Source organism: Stegastes partitus, unplaced genomic scaffold (assembly GCF_000690725.1).
Source record: "Stegastes partitus isolate 25-593 unplaced genomic scaffold, Stegastes_partitus-1.0.2 Scaffold745, whole genome shotgun sequence".
NCBI classification, from domain to species: Eukaryota; Metazoa; Chordata; class Actinopteri; family Pomacentridae; genus Stegastes; species Stegastes partitus.
In genome coordinates this window covers 135,796-161,848 of record NW_007578476.1, presented here as the reverse complement: position 1 = coordinate 161,848, position 26,053 = coordinate 135,796, and the positions used below count along the sequence as shown (strand labels likewise).

The 26,053-nt window shown below is 42.3% G+C and overlaps 1 protein-coding gene across 1 annotated transcript; it reads left to right on the top strand.

The window, feature by feature from the left end:
• Window positions 1–14,903: 14,903 nt before the first annotated feature.
• On the top strand, window positions 14,904–25,360 carry LOC103364376 (alpha/beta hydrolase domain-containing protein 17A-like). The gene is made up of 6 exons (XM_008291472.1): window positions 14,904–15,063; window positions 15,804–15,889; window positions 16,339–16,832; window positions 17,025–17,219; window positions 18,889–19,068; window positions 21,582–25,360. Exons 3-6 carry the CDS (start codon window positions 16,342–16,344, stop codon window positions 21,805–21,807), a joined length of 1,092 nt encoding a protein of 363 aa, XP_008289694.1. The 5' UTR covers window positions 14,904–15,063; window positions 15,804–15,889; window positions 16,339–16,341; the 3' UTR covers window positions 21,808–25,360.
• Window positions 25,361–26,053: the final 693 nt, after the last annotated feature.

The following is a 26,053-nucleotide window of genomic DNA, read 5'->3' as shown; positions in this document are numbered from 1 at the left end:
AAAAAAAAACAAAACAAGGGGAGCGTAAAGGGCGGAGTACTTCTGGGGGGGGGTTGTCTTGAGCTGCTGAGAGATGCTGGCGAAATCTTGGGAAAAATGCGAAAGTTTGATGGAACACAAATGAAAAGAAAAGGTTATAGAAACTGAAGAAAAGATGCGGCTAATGGCAATGCTGTTCTCATCAACTCCAGCTGAATGCCAGTGCTCAGTGTTTCCCCCAACCCCCCGCTTATTTCCTTTCATCCTCCATCTCTCCACCACCGTCACCCACCTCCTCCCTTCATTTTTCTCTCCATATCGCTCATCTTTTCTGTTTCGAGATAAAAATGAAAAAAAAGAGAAGCTGTTTTCAGCGGTAGAGCACCAGGTAGAGAGGTAGATGTGTTTGTTGCTAAGGTGATGACAACCGCTATTAGAAGCACCCAAATGCACCTCGATGTGACACACACACATATACTCGTACACATAAGCAGAGTCACCTGCGTTGCCAACACTTCAGACCGGGCCCCGAGATTGAGTGACAAGCTGTTTGAAGACATCAGTGAGGCGATGCGGGCTGGAGACTATACTCTGGGGCCACTTCAAATGAAATTCTAGCCCAGAGATTGCAGGTTTGACATCTCTAAGCCTTCTCCTCATCAGCAGCATTGGAGCAGCCCTGAGGGGAGGGGCGGGAGGTTTGTTTCATCTGACTCTCCGCTGGGAGTCCCTAGACTCGAACTGATTGAGTCGGGTTTAGGGTCAGCCTCATTTCATTATGGCCATTTCACGAGCGGAGATCCAAATTTGACGCTTAAACCGAAAATGAAATTTCTGCTGTCTGTGGTGTGCGGACCGTGGGGATGGATGGAAGGAATTAAATGAAGCATGTGTTCCAGTGAGATTAGCTATCGTAAGGACAGGCTTTGCCACATTAAGCCATTGCCACCGTGATGCAGTTTGTGTCGAAAAATTGCACTCCGTCTCCTTGTCATAATTCTGCCAAATCAGAACACACGACCATGATGCACACACACAAAGAGATGCTGCTTTTATCTGCTAAACTTGCCTTAAAAAAATCCTCAAGTTTTAATCTGTGCAAAGTCATCCTGGCTTGTACATGATTGGATGCTTAAGTAGGCGACAACTGGTCTTCTCTTTCTGGTTCTTTAAGGTGTTTCAACTCTCATACAAGTGGCTTTTTCAGTCTATCGCTCCTTCAGGGAACTGAAAACAAAGTCCAGCTCGTCTGTGACCTGGATGACTAAGAATCTACAAAGTCATAAATCAGCATATGTTCAATGTTGACAAGCAGCCAAACAAATAGAGGCTAAAATAATGGAACTCTATTGCACCTTACAGCAATTCTCGTGTCATTAAAACTTCTGTTTACATTACACCTCAAAGGTAACTACTGATATATATCTTTTTGACAGTAATATAGTCCAGAAAGTCTCATCATCAATTTCTGGAATGCTGACACTTTCCTCTATCAGATTAATCCATAGATATCTGTGGTCAACTTCCACACAAAAACTGAAGCAATATTAATTAGCTCATTTCGCTGCATCAAGCTGATCTACGTAATAATTCTGATAAAAACCCCGTAAAGCTTTTCTCTCTCACACAACCTGCACATGCAACATACTAAAACCCTGCAGCCAATCATTGACGAAGCTTCCTCATTAGGGTGCGCATTGATTAAGGTTATTGATCCATAAGATAAACCATCGAATCTGGTCCGAGGCCAACATATTAAAGCTCTGCTGCTGGCCAGTGCCGTGACAAAGGCAGTATTTTTAACGTAAGGGGCTATAAAAAGAGGTTCAGGGCATAGCTTTGACGTTCACTTATCAAGGGTTCTGACTCGTCCCTGCTGAGCCACGAGACAGAAAAGAGAGAGACGAAAGATAAAAGACAGAGATGGTTTTAATAAAAGAGAATAAAAGAGGAAGAGGGATACCGTCCGCTATAGACTCCCAGCTCATCAAGCTATAAAAAACAGCCCGGTGACAGAATGAGTATCAGGAAATCAAGGGATGGAGAGGCGAGCGAGTGGAGAGAAGAAAGCGTGTTATGCTATTTGTGTCAGATCATGTCGGTGTGATAGGATTAAATGGTGTGACACTGACACTGTTATCATGGGATCCACGTAATGATGGCGACAGGCACACGGTGTAATCTAGCCTCATCAGGCAACCCATTAGCAAATCACCTGCTAACACCCACATAATTAGCCAATCAGCAGGTCATCTAAAGGAGTATACACACCTGCTTTCACCTCTTATCTGTTTGTCCATATGTTTTGTGCTCATCAGCCGGGACGGAGCTTCATTTCATAGAGTCTTGTTCACCTGCCACAGCTGCTTGGAATAGCAGGGGACGAGCAGCATGCTGGGAATTTCTATACATCCTCCCCAGTATGTCAACAAGCTATGTGCAAGATATCTATTTAATGATTATCTATTCAATATTTGCTCACTACCCCAGCTTAAAATACCTCAGTGGCCTTTAGTGTATATTGGACACGCTCATATTTGCACAAGGCATCTCTAGTATTAAAGCTGCTGAGCAAGATCAATACTCTCTCATTCCGCTAAACAGAGACAGAATATAGAGCATCGTCTCTGTCCACGCCGAACACGAGGAAACGCTGACACGTAAATACTAAATGTCCGAGCAGACTCACGGCGAACCAAAACCCAACCCTGTGAGAGCACTGTTGTTAAGAGCCTTGACCCGTGCTGCACCCAACTACAGCGCAGCGTTTATTTAATGCTTTGATGTGTGACAGAAATCAGATGAGTAAAATCTGGATCCATCTTTTCGTGGTGTTGAAATTTTGCTCATTGCTGTGTCTGAACTGTGTTTTTCCCTTTTTTTTTTTTTGTGATTCATTGTGTTGAATATGTTGTTTTGATTAGGTCTACAGGCAAAAATCTCTCTCTCTCTCTCTCTCTCTAGCTTTTCCTTCCCTCTGTCTCTCGCTCTCTGTTTGGCTGCTGCAGCCACTCCACTCTGTGCCTTTGTTACCGTAGCAACCAATAGCAAAGCTACGCAGAGATGTTCTATTGCAGTGGATGTAAACGTGAGGAGGGCGGGTCTGCGTTCCTCACATACATGCCTACATATGTGGGAGATAGCAAACACGCAGACACACACACTGATGTATACACACTTCAGCATTAACCCTGATGCTCATACTTTTATATGCATACGTGGACATACATGTGAGGAGGTGGGGGTTCCCGGTCTGGCTGCACGGAGGGGGATGGGGGAGCTGCAAGCATTTTGTCTCCACATTATCCACACACTGGCAATAATGTCACAGATATGAAATCAGTGGGTCAGTAATAGAAAACACAACAATACAGTTTATGCTTCTATGTTAATGTGATTTGGATGTCAAAGATGTATTAATTCTGCTGCATTTAATTGAGTGTGCAAGCTGCATGGTCACTTTCTCTTCAGCATTCTCCCACTGATGAAAAATACAACTTCACTAGACATAAGGTAAGCTCTTAACTTGATTTTTTAGCAAAAAGAAATATACATTAAGTAAAGATTTTTTCCCCCCCTGGTAAATACTTTTTCCAAATGCAGCTCCAAGACTTCCCCACTGGATTATTAAGACAGGGTGATCCACAATTCTCCCAAAAAAAAAAAAAAAAAAAAAGACGAATCACGAAAGTTGGATTCAAAAAATTGTCAACCGTAAAGCCGAGCCTTCACACCGGATATATCCGCATTGAAGACTCGGCTGAAATAGAAATCCTTTACACCCTGTTCTCATTTGTAACACACTTGCTCCTTGAGGACAGTATGCAGGTTAAAGCCCGGAATAAAGCAAGATGGCCTGAGGGTGGAAACACAGACACGGGCTAAACTGGGAGAAGTGGGTCACCTTCACATTTCAGCACTCCGCACTATCGTTTCATTAATAGACTTAAAAAAAAGATATTCAAAGAAAGTGAAAAAAAAGCCGCACACAAAAAAAGAAAAGCCGTTACGGAATTCGGCACGCTTCATTTGCTAATGGTGTGTTTCTAATTCCGGCTAGCTTGCTGGTGAAGGTTAAGACCAGCATTTTATGACTCCACAAAATAAATCTATCATAGCTTGTCCATCAACAACACCTGGATGTGCATTGTGAGTACTTAACAGATGTTACTTTCAGGTGTCTAGCCTCGAGCTCTGAGACAATGTTGTAAAGTGTTCCTGAGTGCTGTTTCAAGGATCGACTCGACCCACAAATCAACATCGCATTTGGTTAACCGTGAAACTCTGCCTTGAGCTGAAAATGCTGCGGAGAGCAATTTAGCTGTAGAATTTATGTACCAGGAATTCGGCTCGCACAAAAACAGTGACAATCATGCATACATTGCGACACAATTTATGGAACCTGCACTAAAAATGTAGAATTAGCATGATTGGAGCATCTCTACCGCGAGCCATTTTGTAAGTGTCTGTAGGGATGTGTAATAGCTTGGATTTATTATTGCTGCTTGTTGCAATACCTAACTTTAAAATAAACTTTAAAATATATCACAAAGATGCAACGGAAAAAGTTATCAATTGGGAGAAAAACATGTTTTAAATGTGCTGAGTTTTTATTTCAAGTCAGGTGTTGGGGATTCTCTCAATCCAACAAATGAATGGATGAATTTAAGGAATCTGAAGTCGGTAAAAGTCCATGTTGTAGACAATCTCCCCGTTAACTGAATAGATGAATATTTTGGAAGATATACTTAAATAGTTAAAGCCCTCCTCCAGTCAAACTAAAGGTTTTTGTCTTGTTAGCATGTCCATATGGTGTTTTTATGCGAGAAGACATATCATGACAGAAATAACCAGTCGATGCCATCATTGATGTTGCAGTGTAGTGATGACCGTCTCAAAAACAAGAATTCTGACTTGCATTGTTTCATACCTCACAATGGGGCTTTCTGGATCATTATTCTTCTTCAGAATCAGTTTTTGTTTTAAACATATATGGTTGAATTGCGTAGTGTAGAGCGGTTTCAGTGTATGAGTTGTCGGTGAGCCGGTGTGCTCGAGCTGCAGCAAGTTGCAGAGAGGTGGGACTGTGTAGATCTGCACATCCTCGCAAAAACAACACATCTAAAGGATTTTAAGGCAGGAACAGATTACTGTTATTTTAAAAAAAACTGTACGTCTGATCCACACAGATGAGTTTTTAGGGGTTTAATTAGCGACTGGAGGGGGGACTTTTAAATGAAACGATTGATAACATAAGATAAATCTCACAGATATCTGTTCAATATAAAGCTTCTGCCAGCAACAGCACTTTACAGTTTTATATGGGGTTATGTGCTGAATTGTATCTTGACTGGGAGCAGCGACTCCCCAGTGACCAGCCTTAAACCTCCGCTTCGATTATAATGTGCTAATGCTGTAGGGGTGCTGATAGTCGGATATTTTTACCTTTTAACAGAGCTGTTTCCCCTCTTTCCAATTCACCTTTGTGGTAACCTACATGAAACCTTGAGTGTTATCAATCCTCTCATCTGACTCTCAGCAAAAACACAAATGAGCACCTTTCAATTGTAACGTTAACCCATTCAAATAGCTATAGTACTTGTTTGTTAAATGTCCACACAGCGCTGCATAGAAAGCCGTGATTCTACGAATGACATACGCTAGTATTGTCAGCTGGGACTCTGAGAGTACTAAGCGAGCGCAGAATGGTTACTGTGGCAGTAATTATTTGCAGTGCTAGAAATCTCCGAGAACAGGCAGCAAAACAGGTAGAACCACACGGTGTCAAAGGGAAACAGGCTGCGGTGAAAAGAAATTAATACACAGATATTTATTCAGATACACAGGCCTGTTGCCATGCACTCGCATACAAACACAGGAAAGAGCAATTGTGCACACATGCACACGCGGCAACGCACTCTTCAGCAGCGGAATCACTGTGTCAAGTCTTTATCTTATCGAGGTGGAGGCGATATTCCCTCAAGTGGCTGCCTGTCTCCTCAGAACGGGTCTAATCAGAGTTAAGGGAGTCAGTCTTTTGCTGTTAAATGTCCTAAAATACTATTCAATCTATGGGGTCATTTATATGCTAATGCAAAGGTTACCTCTGCATACGCCTTTGACGCAGTCGTGTGCTGTTAGGTTATGTGTGAGAAAGACATGGACGGAAGAGAGAGATAGTGAGACTGAAGGAGTAATGAGAGAGAGATGAAAAGAGAAGATGGTAGCAAAAGGAGAGAAGGGAGATGAAGGGAAAGAGAGGAGAGAAGCTACAGAGACAGAGAGGAAGAGAGATATTCCCCTGGGTGAGTGCCATAGGTAATTAAAATAGGATGGACAGAGCTGGAGTCTAGCCAAAGAGAGCTCCATCTCCCCTCAGACTTCTTCCCCAATCAGGCCTTCTGCCTAAAGCCGAATTGCTTCTAGTGACAGACACACAGTAGTCCACGAATGCAGTGAGTTATCAGCTTACGGATAATGGACGTGTATATACGTGGGGGTAAACAGTTCGGAAATATCAGCACAAACGAACAAAACGCTGGCAAATGACGACATTAGGGCTTGGAAACAGGTAACGCGTGCTCTCCTGGTGGTGCACCGAGACAGAAACGCACATGGAAACAACTCACGCAAACACACACACATGCGCACACACACAAACGTTTACGGTGCTGTACAAAGCTGCAGCAAGGGCAAACGTTACTAACCAGAGTTTGACTGCAGTAAGCACATATACATTCACTGCACAGCTCTGAGCTAGAGGCGAGCACATGAGTATGCAGTGCACACACTCAGACACACACTATGAGCACAGAGTCGAACGCATGCACACCCCGGTGCGTAAGACGGCAATGAAGATGCAGTCTAATTACACACCAGTGACAGGGGTTTTTCCCTCTATGAATTTGACCTGTTTTTTTTATTTATTATTATTATTATTTCTGTCTTCTGTTTTTGTCAAATAGTGTTGATGGTGCACTTTGTACAGTATGGGGTGGTCCTTGACATCTATCCACAGGGAGCATCTTTTCCTTTTCTTAACCACGTCTTAAGCCAATCATAGGTGATTTTAAACACTCGGTGCAGCAAAGAATCATCTTGTTGCTTGAAAAATTGTGCTCTTTTCATTAAGAATCAGTATAGTTGCATTTTTTGTTTGTTTGCCGTCTATGTTTCACTGACCACAGCCCAACATCTACCTGCCTCTCATTTTTTTTCCCCTCTCTAACAAAGGCTATGCAAAACAGGCTGTGCTTACGTCTCCAACGTGGCAGCCATTACCATATATCTCATATCCTGTTAGTGGCTTCTCTTATGCTGTTGTAGAAGGAGGCTGAAAGGTAGCTCATATTCTCGACATGTTGTTCTTTGTGTGCTGTGATCACCAGTAACGGTAAATATAGCTCTTTTGGCAGAAGCCTGCTAAGAGGATCATAGCTCACAATAGGTGGTCTACGCACAACAGATATCAAAATGCCAAAGAACCTGCTGGCAGATTGACATGCGCACACATGCACATGATGTGCGCACGCAGAGACACACACAATCCTCCAACATATACAGACACGACACCTCTCCTGAGAGCCTTTTCTCCTCCTCGCAGGTATAATTGTGTTTCTGCTATGCTTTGCTCCTCTCCTTTCAGTTGTGACTGGGCCCCAGATGAAAAGCCATAATTAAAAGAAAAAAAAAAGTTGTGTTTGTTGTGAAGCAGAAATGGGTGTAGGAGAGGACGGAAAAGGCAAGGGAAAGATTAGCCATAACAAAGCTTCATCAGGCTACTAAACCATCTCGAGCAGCGGGGAGACAAAGGACTCGAATGCCTTTATCTCCCAATAAAAAAAGTCTTCCAAATCCCTCTGGCTAAGCTGCCATAACTAAAGCCCGCTTTTGGCATAGGTGCTTGTTGAATTTGTTGGACAACAAAAGCAGCAAAATATGAGACGATAGACCAAACTCCAGAGTAATATATATATATATATATATATACCCCCCATTCATTTTGTGCAAGGAAGTATAAAGTCAAGTGCTTTAGCAGTGGCATTTGAGAAAAGGTTACTTGGTTATTTGCTTATCTTGTTTGTGTGTAGATGTGTGTAAGTGCCTCCGTGAAAGCATGAAGTGGACGGTCATTTTCTCACTTTGCAATTTTGCGATGTAAATGAGATCACAGAACGCGAGAGATTAGACCGCCGCTATCTTTCTGAGTCGGAACAGCTGTGATATCAATCACAACCCAATTCCAAGACAGTTAAATGGGAGAACCAGTTACATGCAAAGAGATGGGTTCATTTGAGAGACAAACTTTTTATTACCCTCGCATACAATACACATAAAATATGCACGTGTGCCCTAAACATTCACACCTCCAGAGATCATGCATGTGCAATTATCTGCGTGACCCCTGGGTGAGGGAGTGTCCGAGGTGTTGCTAAGGCGATACAGTGGACAGAACGGTATGAACACACGTATGAGCAAGTTGCAGCATGTGCAGAGACCACACAATGTGTACAGGGATGCATAAAAAGAAGCTGCACCTCAGGGGAAGAATCCGTGAAGATAGCCATAAAACGGAAGATGCATGGCCATTGTAAAGTATATGAGGGGTTTTTACATTGAAAGTAACTGCAAGGTATTATTACACGGTACATGTGGCTGATGCAGCAACCAAAGCCACATGGTTCAGCCACTTTGGCCACCTGAACATCGTTTGTCTTGGTGTACACTTTATGGCACCATGGACAATTTACAGCTGACTTTGCCATGGGTGAAGCACCTCAGCTTGTGTGGTACCTATTACTGGCCTCTTTCTTTTTTCAGACATCTGGAAGGACTTTCTGGAAAGGCCCAGTTAGGCTCCTGAAAGCCTCCCTCACCAACACGGGGCAGGTTTGCATAAAGGAGTTTACTTTAAATACCTATCTCACGATAAGCGCTAGATTCTGACAGGTAAAAGAAAGTGTGCCTGCATGGTTCCTGACCCTCTGGCCTCCCTAATCCTGCACAATGACTCCCTGAGGTCCACGCTCTGAGGACCCTGCAGGAATAGGTCAGATAGCAGATGCCTGCCCACTTAGATCCCTCTGATTTCATTGCCCTGAGGTCTGTGGACTTCAACACCCTTTTGAAGTGTTGATTTTGTTCTAAAGAATCCCACCAAACCCTTCCGCCAGATAAACATGGCACCCAGTGTGAAACTAGAGCCTCCTAATATGCTGTATCTGGCCGCTTTTGAGGAAAATAAGCATTTCTTCACATCTCTGGTTACTGGTAATAACTTTGCCGTGTCCTATGATCAGATAAGTGAATAATCCTAATATTGTTTTGTGACACGGAGAGGGGTGGCTACTGATAGAGAAGGTGGGAGTTCATACGGTAAGTTTTGAAAGTAACTTAAAGTTCATCTAAACACTGCGAGAGCGTGTGTTGACATTCCTCCATCAGCAGAGCAGTGGGTGGGAGGTGTGTCCAGACTGTGTGAAAATATGAAAGGCTACAGCGAGAATGCACATGATGAAGTTACAAAAAGTTGTTTCCAAAAATTTGCTCATCCAAGTGTTTTTGACTGTAACACGTCCTCAGGGTTAGCGATAAAGAAATAAGTCAACCCAGTCAGAAAACTACTGGTTTATTGGCATCTCCTCCAGTGTGAGAACCAGGAGGGTTCGACTGTTCCTTTCCGTGCACCAGAGGTAAAAGGGAGGCAATTTGTCGCCAATTGCTTGATGTATTCTCTTGGCAATAGGAACAGAGAAGCTGTTAGGTAACATCTCTTTCCTTCCAACATCTTCTGTCCGTTTCATCTCACTCTATTTAACACACACATAAGATCTCAGACTGTCATTCTACACATTTATAGAAACGTGCTCCTTAGCAACCCTAACGCACTAATCTTCCTTTGATATACTCTCTTTGTGGTGAGCTGTATTGCACTGCAATCCAATCTAATTTTTTTCTTCGTCTTCCGTGCTTGAGATGCCACGTTTGCGGCTTTGCATACGTGATTGAATAGGGTCCTATGTGATCAATAGAGCTCATTAAATGTCCCCGTGGGTGATTGTCTCACCCTGAGGTTCTCTTAGATTGCCTGTACCTGCAGCCCCGCTCTGCTTTATCTGCTTCAAGTTTGTTTCAACGTTGTTTATGGCGTAATTAATTTTATAATTGAATTGCTCAAGCCTGTCCTTTTTTTCCCCCCTTAATGTGGACCGGAGTGTCCGTTTGGCTCCCTTCGGCAGGGGGGCTGTGGGTGTTTTGGTGTTTGGTGGAGCTGTGTGTGTGCGGGATGGGCGGGTGTTAGATGGACTTCCAAAAGGAGGCTGAAGGAAACAGTGGCTGCACCTGTTGTTCCCTGCGGTTGCTGTGTGGTGGGGTTAGCACCTGCTCACACGGCTGCTGTGTGGCTGTCTATGTGGGCAGCAGGGATAACAGGGAAACCATTCACACCCGCTCAGACCGCTGTCTGCAGCCCCTCTCCCTCTGCACTCGCTGCTCTCGGCTCCATCATTTCTTTTTCTGTCTTTTACATTCTCTGCCGATCCCCCCTCCACCCTATAGCCTATATGCCAGCTTGCTATCTGCCAGACTTTATCCTTTGTATCCCCAATCTGTCTGTCTGTGTTTCTGTCTCTCCATCCCCTCTCCTCCTCCTCCTCCTCCTCCTCCAACCCCTTGCGCCTTTTATTTTTTTTTGTCTCCAGCCATCCCCTTTTTGCCTTTCAACTCACATAGAAACACAAACATAAAGCACAGCAGCTGGGAGCTGTTATAGTCCTTCTGTGGAACTTGATAGCATTTAGTATGAAGGATGAAGTTGTAAACAGTAAATTACATATAACTACTAAATCACTTCGAAGGGGAGCTGGGACATCAGCCTTTAACTTAGGCCATAGAGGCTGTGAGTGTGCAGGGAGGTTATGGGCAATTTCTGTGGCAAGTTATTGTAACTGTACACATTTTGGACAAAGGACACTATTCACTGGAGTATCGTTCAGTGTTTGGATCTGCACTGACATCAGTTATATGCAGCAAAACACTAAGAGATGGGTGTCAACAACTATTCCTTTATCTTTAACTTTTTCAAAAAAATATCTCAGTCTGTGCATTTACGGTGCCCGCCTTGTGAGTGATGAATGACATAATCAATTGACTTTATGGTTTTTGAATCATCACATGTGACCTTTGCTCTTGTTAACTCAAAACCTCAAGCAAACACTTCATACAATTCCATGAATCTACACAGGGGAAACATAAAATCCATCATTGGTTGGTAATGCCCCTCATTTGGCTCACGATCCAAATAAGCATTTTAATCAGGCTTTGTACTAGTCCTTGCAATGCAGTGCTCAGTTTTTTTGGGGTTTTTTTTTCTTCATATTTTTTGCTGAGGCATCACTGGAATAGCATTGCAACACCCTATGCAACACGTGAAAGAACAATGATATGCAACAAACACATGCACATGATATGCAAATAACACATCAAACTTGCAGCAGACACAAAGAGCAGCCCACAGAGGTCCAGACGGTGCCAAACACACACATCCATGGCTGAACCCGGAGGACTAATAATGCAGCATCGGTGGCACTAATAAAATTGCGCACCATATACCTGTCCAGCCCACCCATCCGTCCATTCACCCCCCCTGCTCGGTCTCCCTTTGACACATATCCATCTCTCGGTCCCATCATTTTTTAATTTTTTATTTTTTGGCACACTCACCGCACCAGATGGCCAGGTATGGGAGGCTGAGGCAGGTGCCAGTCGCCAACTCGCCCTCTGCGGTCGCTCTTCTGCCTCTTCTGTGTGAAGGAAAAAAAAAGCGGGGTGATGGATACCACCGCTCTCGGTATCCAAAGCTTCCGTGGAAATAAACGCTCCTCCTCAGCCGCACCTCACCTGTCTCTTCCCTCTACGGTTCCTGCGCGTCGCCGTAGCATCACCGTTTATCGAGCGCGTCCAAAACGCCCAGTCAACTACCAAACGCTTTTTTTTCTCTCCCTCTTCCCCCCCTTCAGGAGCGAGAAAGAGAGAAACAGTCTAAATGTGAGGTTGTTCTGTGATCCAGAATGCGTCTTCTCTCCCGGTAGCCTTGCATTAAAAAAAAAAAAAAAAAGAAAAGAAAGAAAGAAAAAAAATCCCAAATCGTGCAATTGCGCGCAGTATTAAGTCTTCTTCTGTCAGGGACACCGGGCAGTTGTCTTGTACTTGGTCAGGCTACGGCTTTGAAATCAGTAGTCAGCAAAATGTAATCCCCCCTTCTTTTTTTTTCTTAGATTTACAGTGGCGAGGTGAAATGTCCAACGCAGAGCAGGCACAGTGACAACAGGGGCCCATAATTCACACCCCCTGAAACACAGTCCTGCAGTGGATCAATGATGAATGGAGAACCTCTCTCTCTCTCTCTCTCTCTCTCTCTCTCTCTCTCTCTCTCTCTATCACACACACACACACACACCACACACACACTGTGTCAAGCCATTACTGAAAAAGCCCTACGTAAGATCCTAAACATGAGGCTGCATTGGGAAATAATACATTTATATGCAACATTCTGCAAAATAAATAACAGGCTTTGGCACAGCTGACAGAATACTTTATTATATTGAACAAGAATGCAAAATGAGGTCTAAAGCTGGAGAAGCACCCAAGCTTTCACTTAGGAAAATGATCAAATATTGACCAGAAAGAGGTTCCAAACTGGATTATGACTGAAAATATTGTGCCACCAGGGCAATTTAAAAAAAAGATCCTCATGTATGTTGTGTAAAAATATACAGAAACAGGTGCACATCTGTCATTTATTGTATGACTATTTTTGACCTTTGGTGACAAGTAACATGAATCATTCAAGTACGACTGGTGTTTTTATTTTAGTATTTTATTTTTACTGACTATATTTCAGGAAGAAATATTGCACTTTTACACCACAAGATTTATTTCACAATTATAGTCAAATAGATGGATAGTGTTTTTTCCCACAGCCTGTACGTAATTCCATACAGATGGACACAATGCATGAAATTTCCACTTGGTCACACATACATTAATCCCTCCCGCCTGTATTCCGATCCATGCTTATATAAATGTATGCACTCACACAGATGTGTCTGGATCAATGCAAACGGAGTTGATATGACAGTTTGTTCAGGCCTGCTGTTGTAGAAAAAAGACAAAACTCTTGCAAACCCATCCATTTTTTAAAGTCCTGCATCTACCAGACAGCAGTGATACGAGGAGTGGGTGATCAGTATGACTACAAAGCAGGCAGCGGATCTATCTTTCATGTCTGAGAGCTCAGGGTCAGAGAAGCAGGTGAGTTTGGAGGTGGTAAAAACAAAGCTGACATTTTGCATTCAAATTATAGGCAGCTTCTAAAATGTGATGCATTATCATAAACTAGTGACGCACACTGCAACCAGAGGAATCTAAAATGGAATTTAACCAAGTCAACGTGTCTTTTGTAGGTTACTGAATGTGAACACATGAAGTTTGCTCATTTCTAGTTAAACTAACTTACAGTGTGTCATTTTAATTTCACATCACCATTGAGCTTAGAATCAAGAGTTTTTATAACGTGAGATACTTTGACCTAAAATGACAAGTTGAATGAATGAATGAACAGCTGAAGTTCACTCAACTCATTAAATTAAGTTTATTAGACACAAAACTAGGATATAAGCAGAGGATGCAATGTTAGAGAGTTCAAACTCCTTAGAAAGGTTCTTCTTTTTGTAGTTTAAGAAAACAAATTTAGTGAAAACTTGCAGTGTGTGTTTTGTTAAAATAAGTTTAGGTTGTTTCTAACCATAATATTCAAAACAATTCAAACAATGCCAGAGGTTAGTAATCAATTAGTCAATCCACTGGTAGAAAGAAAAGCAGAGGCTGTAAATATTTAACCCTATTCAGGACTTTTGGGGTCTTTTGGACTCCAGGCCATTTGGTTTAGGTGACAGGTATTGTTTTTTATTTCTGAAGATTTTTCTTTAAAATATAAAAAGAGGGATGCTTGAGAAATATCCATCCATCCATAGAAATGGATGGATATTTCTCATGCATTTGGAACCAAAAAATACATCAACTTATCAGAAAAAAAAATTATCTAACATAGTATAAAAGTCTATAATGAATACCAACAAATATTTTGCACATATTCTTTCTTGGGGTCCAGCGGTACCTGAAAGACCTTCTACGTATGGCAACATGAAAGTCCTGAATAGGATTAATGTTAGATGAAGAAAAAAATGTTGATACTGAGAAAATGTGCCAGGAAGGCAGTTATGTCTGCAACCATTGTCTGTGTGACTAGTTGTCAAAAATGGTGTTTAAATAGTATTCATGAAGTCATGGCCCTTTACTAAAGCAACACCAAAAAAAAAACTCACTTTTCTGCATAATAATGCTTATGCACTTTTAATTAGGTGAGATTGTGAAGTCAGGGCATTTATTTATAATTGAATAATTATACATTGTGGTATTGCTACTGTTACTTTGGTAAAGGATCTGACTTCTTGTCCTGTCTCTGCTACTGGCTGGTTAAAAACAACAACAACAAAAACATCCCTTTTTTGGTTTTGCTTTAAAAAAAAAAAAAAAAAGCATTTAGGAACAGTGTGTTATTACATTTTAATTATGTTTTTATAATAGAATCGAATAAGAGAATTTATAAAGACCAGCCATTAGACAAGCCTCTTATTCACTTGAACGACCCATTGTTAAAGAGAGAAAATATTTTTTTTATTTTTTTTTATTTTTAAAAATGCGCACATAATTCGGTGTAGTTTTTATTATTAAAAAAGCGACGTAAATGTGATAATTTTATTACATTTCAGGTCACATTGGAATAAAGTTTTGAAGAGGGATTACGCTCTTGCGTCACTGCCGGCTGTAGTCGGACAGTAGTAAAAAAAAAAAAAAAAAAATCTGGTAGCCATGAATTCCAGCTAGCTAGCCACCGACAACTGTCAGCACACTTGAGTAAAACCATCCATGTCAAGACACAAGGAGGATTTTCAAAGTCTTGTGCTGCTTCTGTGTACATATAGGGGCACACCAGCCTGCCTACCGCCCTACTGTGAATCGGTAAGTAGCTCGCTTTCAGGCTACCGTGCTAGCGAGCTAGCCGCCGCCGCTAGCTGGTCGCCTTGCTAACGATAAGTGATGATAATTTGACTGCTTGCTGCCATTAACCTGTACAACGGCAGATGTCCGGTCACAGCAGTAACACGCCGTTTATCTCGCTCTCCGGTTGCAGGTATGCTATGACAGCACACTGCTTTAGTTATATGGCCAACATCACCGGCTAACGCTAGAGGTTAATATCGTTGTTAACCATGTAGCTACCATTAGCATATCAGTCGCTCTGTGTCTCTGTTGAGGGGGTGTTTTATTTTGTCACCTTTGTCCCCGGCATTTAAGTCGTCTTGATTCCGTAGTGAGCATTTAGCAGCCGTAGTTCATAAATATCGTTATATGCTTATAATATGTGTTTTAATACACTTTACAAGACCTGTATAATGATGACAATAACAACCGACGTTTTAAGCCTTATGATGAATCCGCGTTATCTCATTAGTTTGCATTGATGTTATCTTTTCCTCGTAGCTGTGATGCCAGGACACTTCATTTCTTTGCTCAGTGTCTGTGGTATTTTAATTCACTCCAAATGTTGTATTCTACGAAGCAGCAGTGATGACTTGGGTGCAGTAAAGCTTTAGAAAAATCCACTTTGACGTCTTAGTTGGTAATGCTTTGTGAGTATATATAGTCATGTATAGTAAACAACAAACGACATTAATGTGTTTTCATTTCTGTTTATCCAGATCCAGCTGGCTCAGTGACTAGACCAGAAGACCTTGGCACCGTTGTGTGCCAGCTAATTTCAAGACCTAAGGATTTCTGAATCCAGGTATGTTTATAGCAGGATATTTCTGCAGAGTTGTCTCCAGATCTTTGGTTAGAAGAGGTGTTAAGCCCATTTGTCTGTCCTGATCCTAACTTTGAAGTCAGCTGTTTTTCTCACGATGATATGTAATATTGTGAATAATTTCTTTGAGGTAAACATCAGTTTGTCTGATCGAGTGAACCTCAAGTCTTGCTGCAACGCATCTTGTTATCAGTGTAGCTACGAGATGACAGTTTAAACATTTTTGCTATTGATCAAATATTTCGTCTTTGCTATGTGGTATAAACTATATTTTACTAACCTGTAATAGTAAAATCATAAGTAGTAATAATGAAACACTGTGGGAAGTCTTTGTTAATTAGAGATGAACAGCTTTGCTACTTGCATGCTGTTTTCGTTCTGTTTTCCTCCCCCACTAATTACTCCGTCTCCTGTGTTTATGTTTTTACCAGAAGATGAACGGTCTGTCCATACGGGAGCTATGCTGCCTGTTCTGCTGCCCCCCTTGCCCCAGCCGCATTGCAGCCAAACTGGCTTTCCTCCCTCCGGAGCCCACCTATGCTCTTCTCCCTGACCCAGATCCAGGTTCTGGAGCTGGCCCTGCATCGGGGTCCAACTCTGGGGCTGCTCTGCCCTCTCTTGGAGCCCCAGGACTGCGTTCCCGGCTGGGCACTGGTACTGGAAGTGACAGAGGAGGTGGAGGTGGTGCCGGTGCTGGTGGAGGAGGAGGAGGAGGAGGTGGTGGTGGAGGTGGGGGCGGCGGCGGCGGTGGCAGTAGTGGTGGCGGCAGCGCTGGGAGTGAGGGCAGGTGGAAGCTGCATCTCACAGAGAGAGCAGAGTTCCAGTATTCGCAGAGAGAGCTGGATGTGACGGACGTATTCCTGACCAGGTCTAGCCGAGGGAACAGGGTTGGATGTATGTACATTCGCTGTGCCCCCAATGCCAGGTGAGACACACACACAGACCAACCTTCTGAACACCTTGAGAAAGTACATGCTTGAATACACAGAAAATAGTCTGTGTTTAGAAATACATTGTTCCCAGACACACACTCTTATCATATGTTTTTCCACCAACTCTGTACTTCTCAACCTGCTGCCTAACTTCCTTTTTCTTTCTTCCCTCTTTTGTCTCTCAGGTTTACAGTGTTGTTTTCCCACGGTAATGCAGTAGACCTGGGGCAGATGAGCAGCTTCTACATCGGCTTAGGCACACGCATCAACTGCAACATCTTCTCCTACGATTACTCAGGCTACGGTGTTAGCACTGGAAAGCCTTCTGAGAAGAACCTTTATGCTGACATTGATGCTGCCTGGCACGCCCTGCGCTCTCGGTAAGCAGACAGAAACTTTTACTTTACTCCACGTAGGTCTGAAATGAACAGCCAGCTAGGATTGAATGCCCATTAAAGTGTTGTTGCTAGATAAATTGTTAACAGTCACTGTCATCGCTGGCCAGCAACTTTTTGTGAAAATAACATTTGGTTGGCTCGGTTTTATCCAAAGTTTTATTCCCTGCTGACACAAGACCTTCTCTCTGACCACCAGCCAGTCCAATCACAACTAAACACTGGCTCATTATCAAACAGCCTGATGACTGGCTGTTACGTACTGTGCTCTGTGTGAATTGGTGCATCTATAATTCCACTACTTTACTGTTTCTCTTATATATCCTGCATGGTTAATGGGCCTAATGTTAGTCGAAAATTAGCATATCCAGGTGGCAACACAGAGGACGCTGAACTATTCAAGGCATTCAGGTTTCTTTCAACCTGGTGTGTTTCTCATTAATGTGGCTATTGTGGCCCTGTGGAGCATGTTAAGCTTTTACGTCTACCACCTTCATTGTAGGTATTCAAGGAAATGAGGATTCGCATAATATACCATATATCGCAGCATGGAGTGCAAGCTCCCTGCAGCTTTTCAAAAACATGATTTTATTTTTTCCATGAATCATTTTGTATTCATCAGTGTTTTGTTTCAAGTCCAACCCAAAGTAAACACTTTTTCTTACTGCATTAGATATCTCCATCTGGGTTGACTTACTGATCGATTTAAACACTAATATAACTGAAGCTAAACAACGTACAAGAGTGTTACCTGTGATAGAGTGTTTGGTCTTCTAACTCGAGGAATGGCAGTATGTTTGAGGAAGAAGTGTTTCGGTAGTTTTGATCATACAGGATCTATGCAGTTCTCCCTTTGGAAATGCTCACTATATACACCACAGTCTGCCAGGCGGCGTTACTTGATACTCGTGCCAGTGTCAGTTTGCAAAGAAACTTGCTACAGCTGGAGTCTCTCTTTATTGTTCAGTTGTAGTCAACGAAATCTGAACAGCGTGTGTCTTGTTATCGTTTCTGTGTAATCCGAAAACTTGCGGACTCAAGCAATTTTATCTTGTTTGCTGCTATTTGTCTGAAGTGAGAACATGTAGCAAAGTTGTGTGTGCAGATGAATATGCGGGGTGACTAGATCAGTGGACACATTACCTAGATGGGGATTCTGATGCATTTCACATTAAGAATGCCGACACCACTCCAGGTAGCAGATTTTTGAACAAAACAATATTGTTCATGTAAAAATCACATTGTTTAGAAAGCTGCAGGGAGCTTGTACTAGTCGTCACAACATTTACTCTGGAATAAAAATGAGAAGTGCAAAATTAGCATGGCCCATTGAACAACAATAGCCACATTTGTAAGAAATATGCCAGGTTAAAATAAACAGGAGTTATCCTTTAAGACTTGTTGTTTTTGGCTCTGCAGTCTGAGAGAAGTAAGTCATCAAGCTCTTTGCCTATGACCTTCTCTGTCGAACTTTGTCTTTTATTAACAGAAAACACAGAGCGAGTTGTTGTCACATCTGAGTGACCGGTTTACTGAACCATGGTGATCTGCGTATGAAAATTTGCACACTTGTAGGCACTGCTAGATATATTTGCATCCGTAATGGTGTCCTGTTCTGGCATTTCATACTGAAATCCAATTGTTTGTCTTTCAGGTATGGCATCAGCCCCGAGAATATTATCCTGTACGGACAGAGCATCGGCACGGTGCCCACAGTAGACTTGGCATCACGGTTTGAGTGTGCTGCTGTGGTCCTCCACTCTCCTCTCACCTCAGGCATGAGAGTGGCCTTCCCCGACACCAAGAAAACATACTGCTTTGATGCCTTTCCAAAGTAAGTTCACTTCCTGAGACAGGAAATTGAATCATTTGCAAAGAAATCAAATAATACAGTAGATGATGGTGGAGAAGACAAATATGACAATGTCTGTTGAAACCTCTTAAATTCTCGTCTTTTAGCCAGTATATTGGTAAAAGAACAGCTTCTATCTCAATTTGGATGCTGTCAGAATTTGGATATTTCCATCACAGTTGTTGATGGTGCATTATAGTGTGACATGGCAGTAGTGTGAAACGTCATCCACCTCTTGTTTCTGTTGAGGTAAATGCATATGTATTGTTATAGGGCGGGTCAATATGACAAAAATAACGTATAGAGGTAACAATGGCTCTGCTTCTGCTTCATAATTTTAACTATATTTTAACTATACGAGTGACTGCATCTGTTGTTTTCAGAGAAGCAACCTAAACCTTTACAAACACTTCGCTCAAACAGTGGTATTCAAGAGACAGAGGCCCTTTTCACATGTGACATAACACGCCACTTAGGTAATCTGATCACAGCTCTAAGTACAGGTGTGAATGTACCTAAGACGCATTGGGCTCTGAACACTCAGACCATGCTTGGAGTGGATCTTGGCAGCATATGTGTTCTGGACTACAGCGAAGGACCGCCTACTCACCTGGTGTGATTTGCATCAGCATAAGTAAAAACTCATCCATATGCCGACAGTATCTTATTAATGTGAGACTACTGGCAAAATGGTGATTATTTGTTGTTCTTCTAATTTCTGGTAGGCATCGGCACACCACGTGCATTGCTGCCTCCCTCCGGTTGAAAACAACAATACATTTGATCTTTGTAAATGTGAGTTATGTATGTATTTGCAGTGCCTATAAGGAGTATTCACCCACGCTTAGAAATGTCTCCTTTTATTGCTTTTTGACATTGAATCATGGTCACTTTATTTTGGCTTTTTTTAACAAGCATTTACAAAAGGAGACTCCTTCATTTCAAAGTGAAAGTCAAATGTCAAAAAATGGAAATTAAGTGACTGAATAAGTTTTAAACCCCTTAGAAGTGGCTCACCTGAGTCAACAGAGGTGCAGGCAGTTGGTGCTAGAAGTCGCACAATTAGTGAAATGGTGATCATCTGAGTGCAGTGAATGTGTCTCAGGTGTATAAAGACACCTGTATCAAGAAAGCACAGTCACTGGGACTAAGGGCTGTAACTACACCATGAAGACATAAGCGCTCTCCAAGCAATTCTGTCAAAAGGTTATTGAAAACCATAAGTCAGGGGATGGATATAAGAAAATTTCTAAGGCAGTGAATGTCCCTTGGAGTACAGTTAAATCCACCATTAAGAAATGGAAGAAATATGGCACATGTGAAAATCTGCCTAGAGCAGGCAATCCTCAAAAACTGAGGGACTGTGCAAGAAAGAGACGAGTGAGGCAGGCAACAGACACCTATGACTCCTCTGAAGGCGTTTATAAGCTTCAGCGTCTGAGATGAGAGAATACAACTGTTGCCTGCTCTTCACCAGTCAAAGCGTTATGGCAGAGTGGCAAAGAGAAAGCCACTGATGAAATAAGCTAATTTTGACATTCGACTATTGTTCACCAAAAAGCATGTCTAATTAGACCAAAATTGAGCGCTTTAGCCATCTGACTAGACACTATGTTTGGTGGATAACAACAACACCACCTCCCACCATCCAGCATGGTGGTGGCAGCATCATAATAAGGGGATGCTTCTTGGCAGCAGGCCCTGGAAGGCTTGTAAAGGAATGAATGCAGCAAAGTACTGGGAAATGCTGGAGGCAGCCTGATACAGTCTGCAAGAGAGCTGGGACTTGGGAGAAGATCTGTTTTCAAACAAGATAATGACCTGAAGCGTACAAGCAAAGCTCCAGAGAAGTGGTTTAAAGATAACAAGGTGGATGTTCTGGAGTGGCCAAGTCAGAGCCCAGACCTCAGTCCAATTGAGAATTTGTGCTCGGACATGATCCTCGTGCAACCTGACAGAGCTTGAGCAAAGAAGAATGGCATAAAACTGCAGTGTCTAGATCTGCAAGGCTGATTGAGAGATATCCACACAGGCTCAATGCTGTAATTGCGGCCAAAGGTGCATGAAGGTGGCAAATATTTATACAGTCACTCCTTCAATTGACATTACTTTGTAGAAATCTGTTTTCACTCTTTTTGTTCTTGTCAGAAAAAAAACTTGTTAAATTGACCATGATGAAATGTTGAAGAAGTTATAAAAGGAGAAATCTTCCACGGGGGATGAATACTTAATATATGCGCTGTATTTGCATAAAACTGGAAAGTGAGAGCTGATCATAGGTGGTCACTCGAGACGTATGTGGAGACGCATTCTAACTCCAGTTCTAATCCTACGAGCACCCAAAACGCATGTCAATGTGAGGTGTGCACGGAGCTCAAAACGCTGATTCCAGGAGTAAAATCACTAAATGTACCTCAACACATGGTGACTGAAATGCTAATTATTTACTATTTTTGGTCATCATGAACTGATAAATCAATCCTGTTTTCTTCCAGCATCGAGAAGGTGTCAAAGATTCCATCTCCAGTGCTCATCATTCATGGTACAGAGGACGAAGTGATCGACTTCTCTCATGGCCTCGCCCTATTCGAGCGCTGTCCCAAGGCCGTGGAGCCCCTCTGGGTGGAGGGAGCCGGTCACAACGACATTGAGCTTTACAGTCAGTACCTGGAGAGGCTACGGCGCTTTATCAACCAGGACCTGGCTGCACAGCATGCCTGAGAAATGAAACAACAGCCTCTCTGTGTTAGTATGAATGAGACTGTGCGTGTGTGTGTGTGTGTGTGTGTGTGTGCGTGCATGCACGTGTGTGAAAAAGAGGACGTTGGCATGTTTGCAAAGTGTGGATGAGAAATAGACCTAAAAAGGATGTGTGATTTTTTTTGTCACATCTGTGTGTCTTTGAAGCAGCACACCTTCAGGTTAAACACAAACACAACTTATGTTCTGTTTCCTGTTTTGAAGGTGAGAACATTTTTTAATATGTCATTAGCTGTGTCCATCTGTACGAGGCTGGCGAAACACTAAAAACGAGAAGAGAGATGAGACAACTTTACGAATGCAGTTATAGAAGCGGGAAAAGTTCTGAATTGCAGCTTTAAAATGTGCTCACTCGATGGAATTAAGAAGAAGAAGTAACAACAATGTGCTTTGTCCAAAAAGGCACACAGATGTAATTTTTGAAGTGTGACGTGTCGGTGAATGTGCGTATGATGTGAGTGTTGCGTGTATATTCATATCTCCATGGACCTGTGACACCTGAACAATTGCGTGCACATGTTGGCGTGTGTGTGATTGCTGATAGAAATGAAGGACATCCTGATGACTTGGACAGCTGCAAGTGGAGGAGGCTTATGGAGACTTATCAATATTGGTGTTTTTGTTTTTCTTTTGTTTTTTTTTTTTTGCGTGTGTATGTATGAAGAATACCTCCACAGCTTGACCAGTTCTCTCTCCAGTGGACTAACATTGGTCAAGCATGTGCCCCGCCCCCTCCTCCTCCTCCTCCTCCACTCCTTGTTTACCTGTTAATGGACATCCATCTGACTGCCAGGGCATTTCCCAAGTTGTCCAGCTAACACTAACCTGCTCTTTATGTGTGGTTTGGGGGTCCATCTCCTGTCCTTTGGTGTCAGTTACGGTGGAAATGCGAGGACTAGTCTGGAATACTGTCATAGCTTGTATGGCTGTTGGGTGTCTCATACTTTCCCTAATTTTTGACTCTGAAGAGATCACAGAATGGCCAGCTTCCATGTTATTTCCTGGCTGTAGCCCTTCACTCTCCACAGAATTGCGGGCAACAGCTTACAGGGAATAATTGTGATTTCCCCGTGTTTCTTTTTCCCACCCACATTTTTTCCGGAACAAGAGTGATGGCGTGGTCGAAATGGAAACAGGTCTTTTGGAGGCACGCTGAGAATATCTGTTTTTTTTGGACATTAATCAAACAGCTACCAAAGTGCAGGTCTACTCAGTGATTTTCACATCTCATTAGATTGGTCGGCTGGAAACAGAAAGCTGTTGCCCTTCAGTATACTAATGGGTGACGTTTAAAGTTTAGACAGAGTGCGCTGGCTCGGTAACAGCAGCAATAAGTCAGATTTAGGGAAAAGTTTGACTTTTTCGAAAAATGTGCTTTGCTGCTGAGTGTTTGATGAGGAGATTTGGACCTCTCATGCAGACACTCCAGGAAGTGACTGCACCCAGACAAGAAACAGTCCAGCACATAACACCCCATAAAACCCTAACGTGTCGGATACAAAGCGTTCTAGCTTTCACAGAGGTAGAAGGTGGGTTTTGTCAGCTTTGGAAAGTGCCACACTCGCCTTCCCCCCCACACACATTTCCAGTCTTGGTGCTCAGCTGGAAGTCGCTAGTCGTTGCTTCATATTATGACGGCGGTGTCAGTCTCCTCATCTAACCCCCAGCAAGAAAGCAAATAAGCACATTTCCCAAATGTCAAACTAAACATTTGAGTCTGAATTGCAGCTGTCGAGGTGGTTGTGTATAATTTGATGGTGAACGGAGCCTCTTGGAGCTTTGATGCTCTGGTTGGCTCTAGTAGAACAAAACGACAAAATAGCTGCTCAGTTCACGAAACTAACGAGGATTATGTCCGTTTCATTCAGATGAACCATCAGCATCATGGTGATTAGCCTCTAGTCTTACAGCACTATTTGTTTTCAGAGTCTTGTTCCAGTAGCACTCATCACCAGAGTTAGTCAGCCTCCTGTTCATATTCACCCTCAGCACATTACTTTCTAGCGTTTCTGTCTTGATGTAATTAATCCAAACGTGTTTTGTCGTAGTGTGGGGCCATGGATCGTTTGTTTCAGAACCATGCGTGTGTCGATGTCATGACTAACAATGTGATCGAGATCAGGTGCCAGGATGGGACATCATGCCTACTAGCTCTGTTTTAACCTCTGTGGCCCTAAATGTACAGGAGCTCTCTTATGGGTGGCAGCACGCTTCATGTCTGACACAAGCCATATTTGAGCCTCTCACTGTTGGTGTGGTGCAGGTTCCACCACACACACACCTTTGCACATCATCACACGAACACACACACTCACACACACACACACATCCAGACACAACACACACATGCACACACATACTGTAGTATACAGTACACATTTATATATATCAGATCAAGCATGACAAAAGCAGGTCTTAAGTTCAGCACTATTGTACAAAGCATCCAAAGTGTAATAAGGGTATAAAATGTAAGTCTCTGTGTCTTCTTCATTATTATTGACTGTGTTATACAGGCCAGCATCAAGGATACAAGTGTCCTGTTTGGAGGATAAGCCCTGTGTGTAGACCTGAAAAAGTACGAGAAGGAGCCTGCTGCTCAGGAGACCCGTCAGTTTCAGTGGTAGTAGCTGTGTTTTGTTAAAGGGAACATTTACTGAACTAGCGCTGATCTGATTACTCCATTTTGGGAGTGCACGTGGGTCTCAGTAAGTAGCGGAAAAGGTTACCGAACACCACTCACTTCCTGTCATCATTTTGAACAGGGAAGATTCCCGTTCTCATCCTGTGCTTCGTGTCTCCGATATTTGAATAATGGAAATCTGTTACCTTCTTGAACCAGGGATCTGAGCTGTCAGAAGAAGTGGAGCGAGTTCTCGCCTCTCTCCGGAAGTAAACCTCAGTTTTCTCTTGGACAGGTTGAGTTTTCAGGGAAACCTCTGGATCCATATTTCAGTCATGGGGTAAAAGGAACAGGGTAGAAACTTGCCGTTTTATTGATGCACCACTATGGTTGACGTATATTGTATCCTCTGGCCTTGAATGTTTATTGATGGGGGGTGGGGTGGGGGGGTGAACAGTGAAAACTGTATGCATGTCTGTTGTGTTTTGCAGAGCAAATGACGGGACGGGACATTATCTATTGTGTAGTCTATGTGAGGGTAAAGCTGAACTCATGGCATTGGAACATTGAAGCGCTTTTTAAAAAAACAAAAAAACGGGACATTTATTTGACTTTTTTTATTGCTGATACTAACTGATGTATTGTTGAGTTTTGTGCTAGAGTTTGAGTGGGGCAGTGGTGGGAGGGTGGGGGGGGGACTAGACAATATTAGTGGACTGTTTATATGGTTACTGTACTTACCTATTCTATTCTTTGTATTATGATTTGTAATTTTATGTTGTTTTGAACTGAGAATATGATGTAATGAAATTAATTCATGGGACTGAATCTTGACCTTTTTATGGACAACAAAATAATAAAAGATCACTTATGTACAAAAACATGAAAAACAAAGGATTGATTTCAAACAACATTTTTGTGCCGTGTATAAGTTAAAGATGGTAAAAGATCTAAGAGACAGTGATGGACAGTGATGCAAAAAAAACCCAACTAGATCATTTTAAATCTTCTCAAATTGGAGGGGATGAATGCTTTCTGGATTTGTTTGACCTTGAAAACCTGGAGTAAGTTGAGAATTTGAAAACAACTTGCTCCATACTTGTAAAAGTCAGCTTCCAAAATAGTTCCATGTATTTCTATGAATTCAAGTTTGAATCCTGACCCGTGTGTTATTAAAAATTGCACACAGTTTGATCGGACATGTAATAATTTGTGCATTTTATATAAAGTATTAGGATTGTTATGTATACACAATTATCCCGGCCAAAAGAAGTCACGACAAGATTCTTTCAATGTTTAAGAAATTTCAAAAAGAGAAATCATACATCAGTCAGACTCATTGTTAACTTGTATATTTCTCTCATCTCTTTTGGGAACTAAAAAAACACTTAAAATACAAGTGTATGGAAGTAAAGGGAGAGTGTTCCTGTATTATACGTTGTTTTTGTGTTGTAGTGTCAACGATATATTGACTGGTGCTGAATTATTTTCAATATTATCATATCATTTTTATAATATCACTTATGTTAGATCATGAAAATTAATTTAAAGTCATGAAAAATGTTGCCAAAAACATGCATTACCCTG

Excerpts from the sequence above, each read along its gene's own strand:
- LOC103364376 (XM_008291472.1), top strand. The coding sequence starts at position 16,342 with ATGAACGGTCTGTCCATACGGGAGCTATGCTGCCTGTTCTGCTGCCCC. Across the intron at positions 16,833-17,024 it reads CGCTGTGCCCCCAATGCCAG|GTTTACAGTGTTGTTTTCCC; the intron begins GTGAGACACACA and ends TTTGTCTCTCAG. Across the intron at positions 17,220-18,888 it reads TGGCACGCCCTGCGCTCTCG|GTATGGCATCAGCCCCGAGA; the intron begins GTAAGCAGACAG and ends TTTGTCTTTCAG.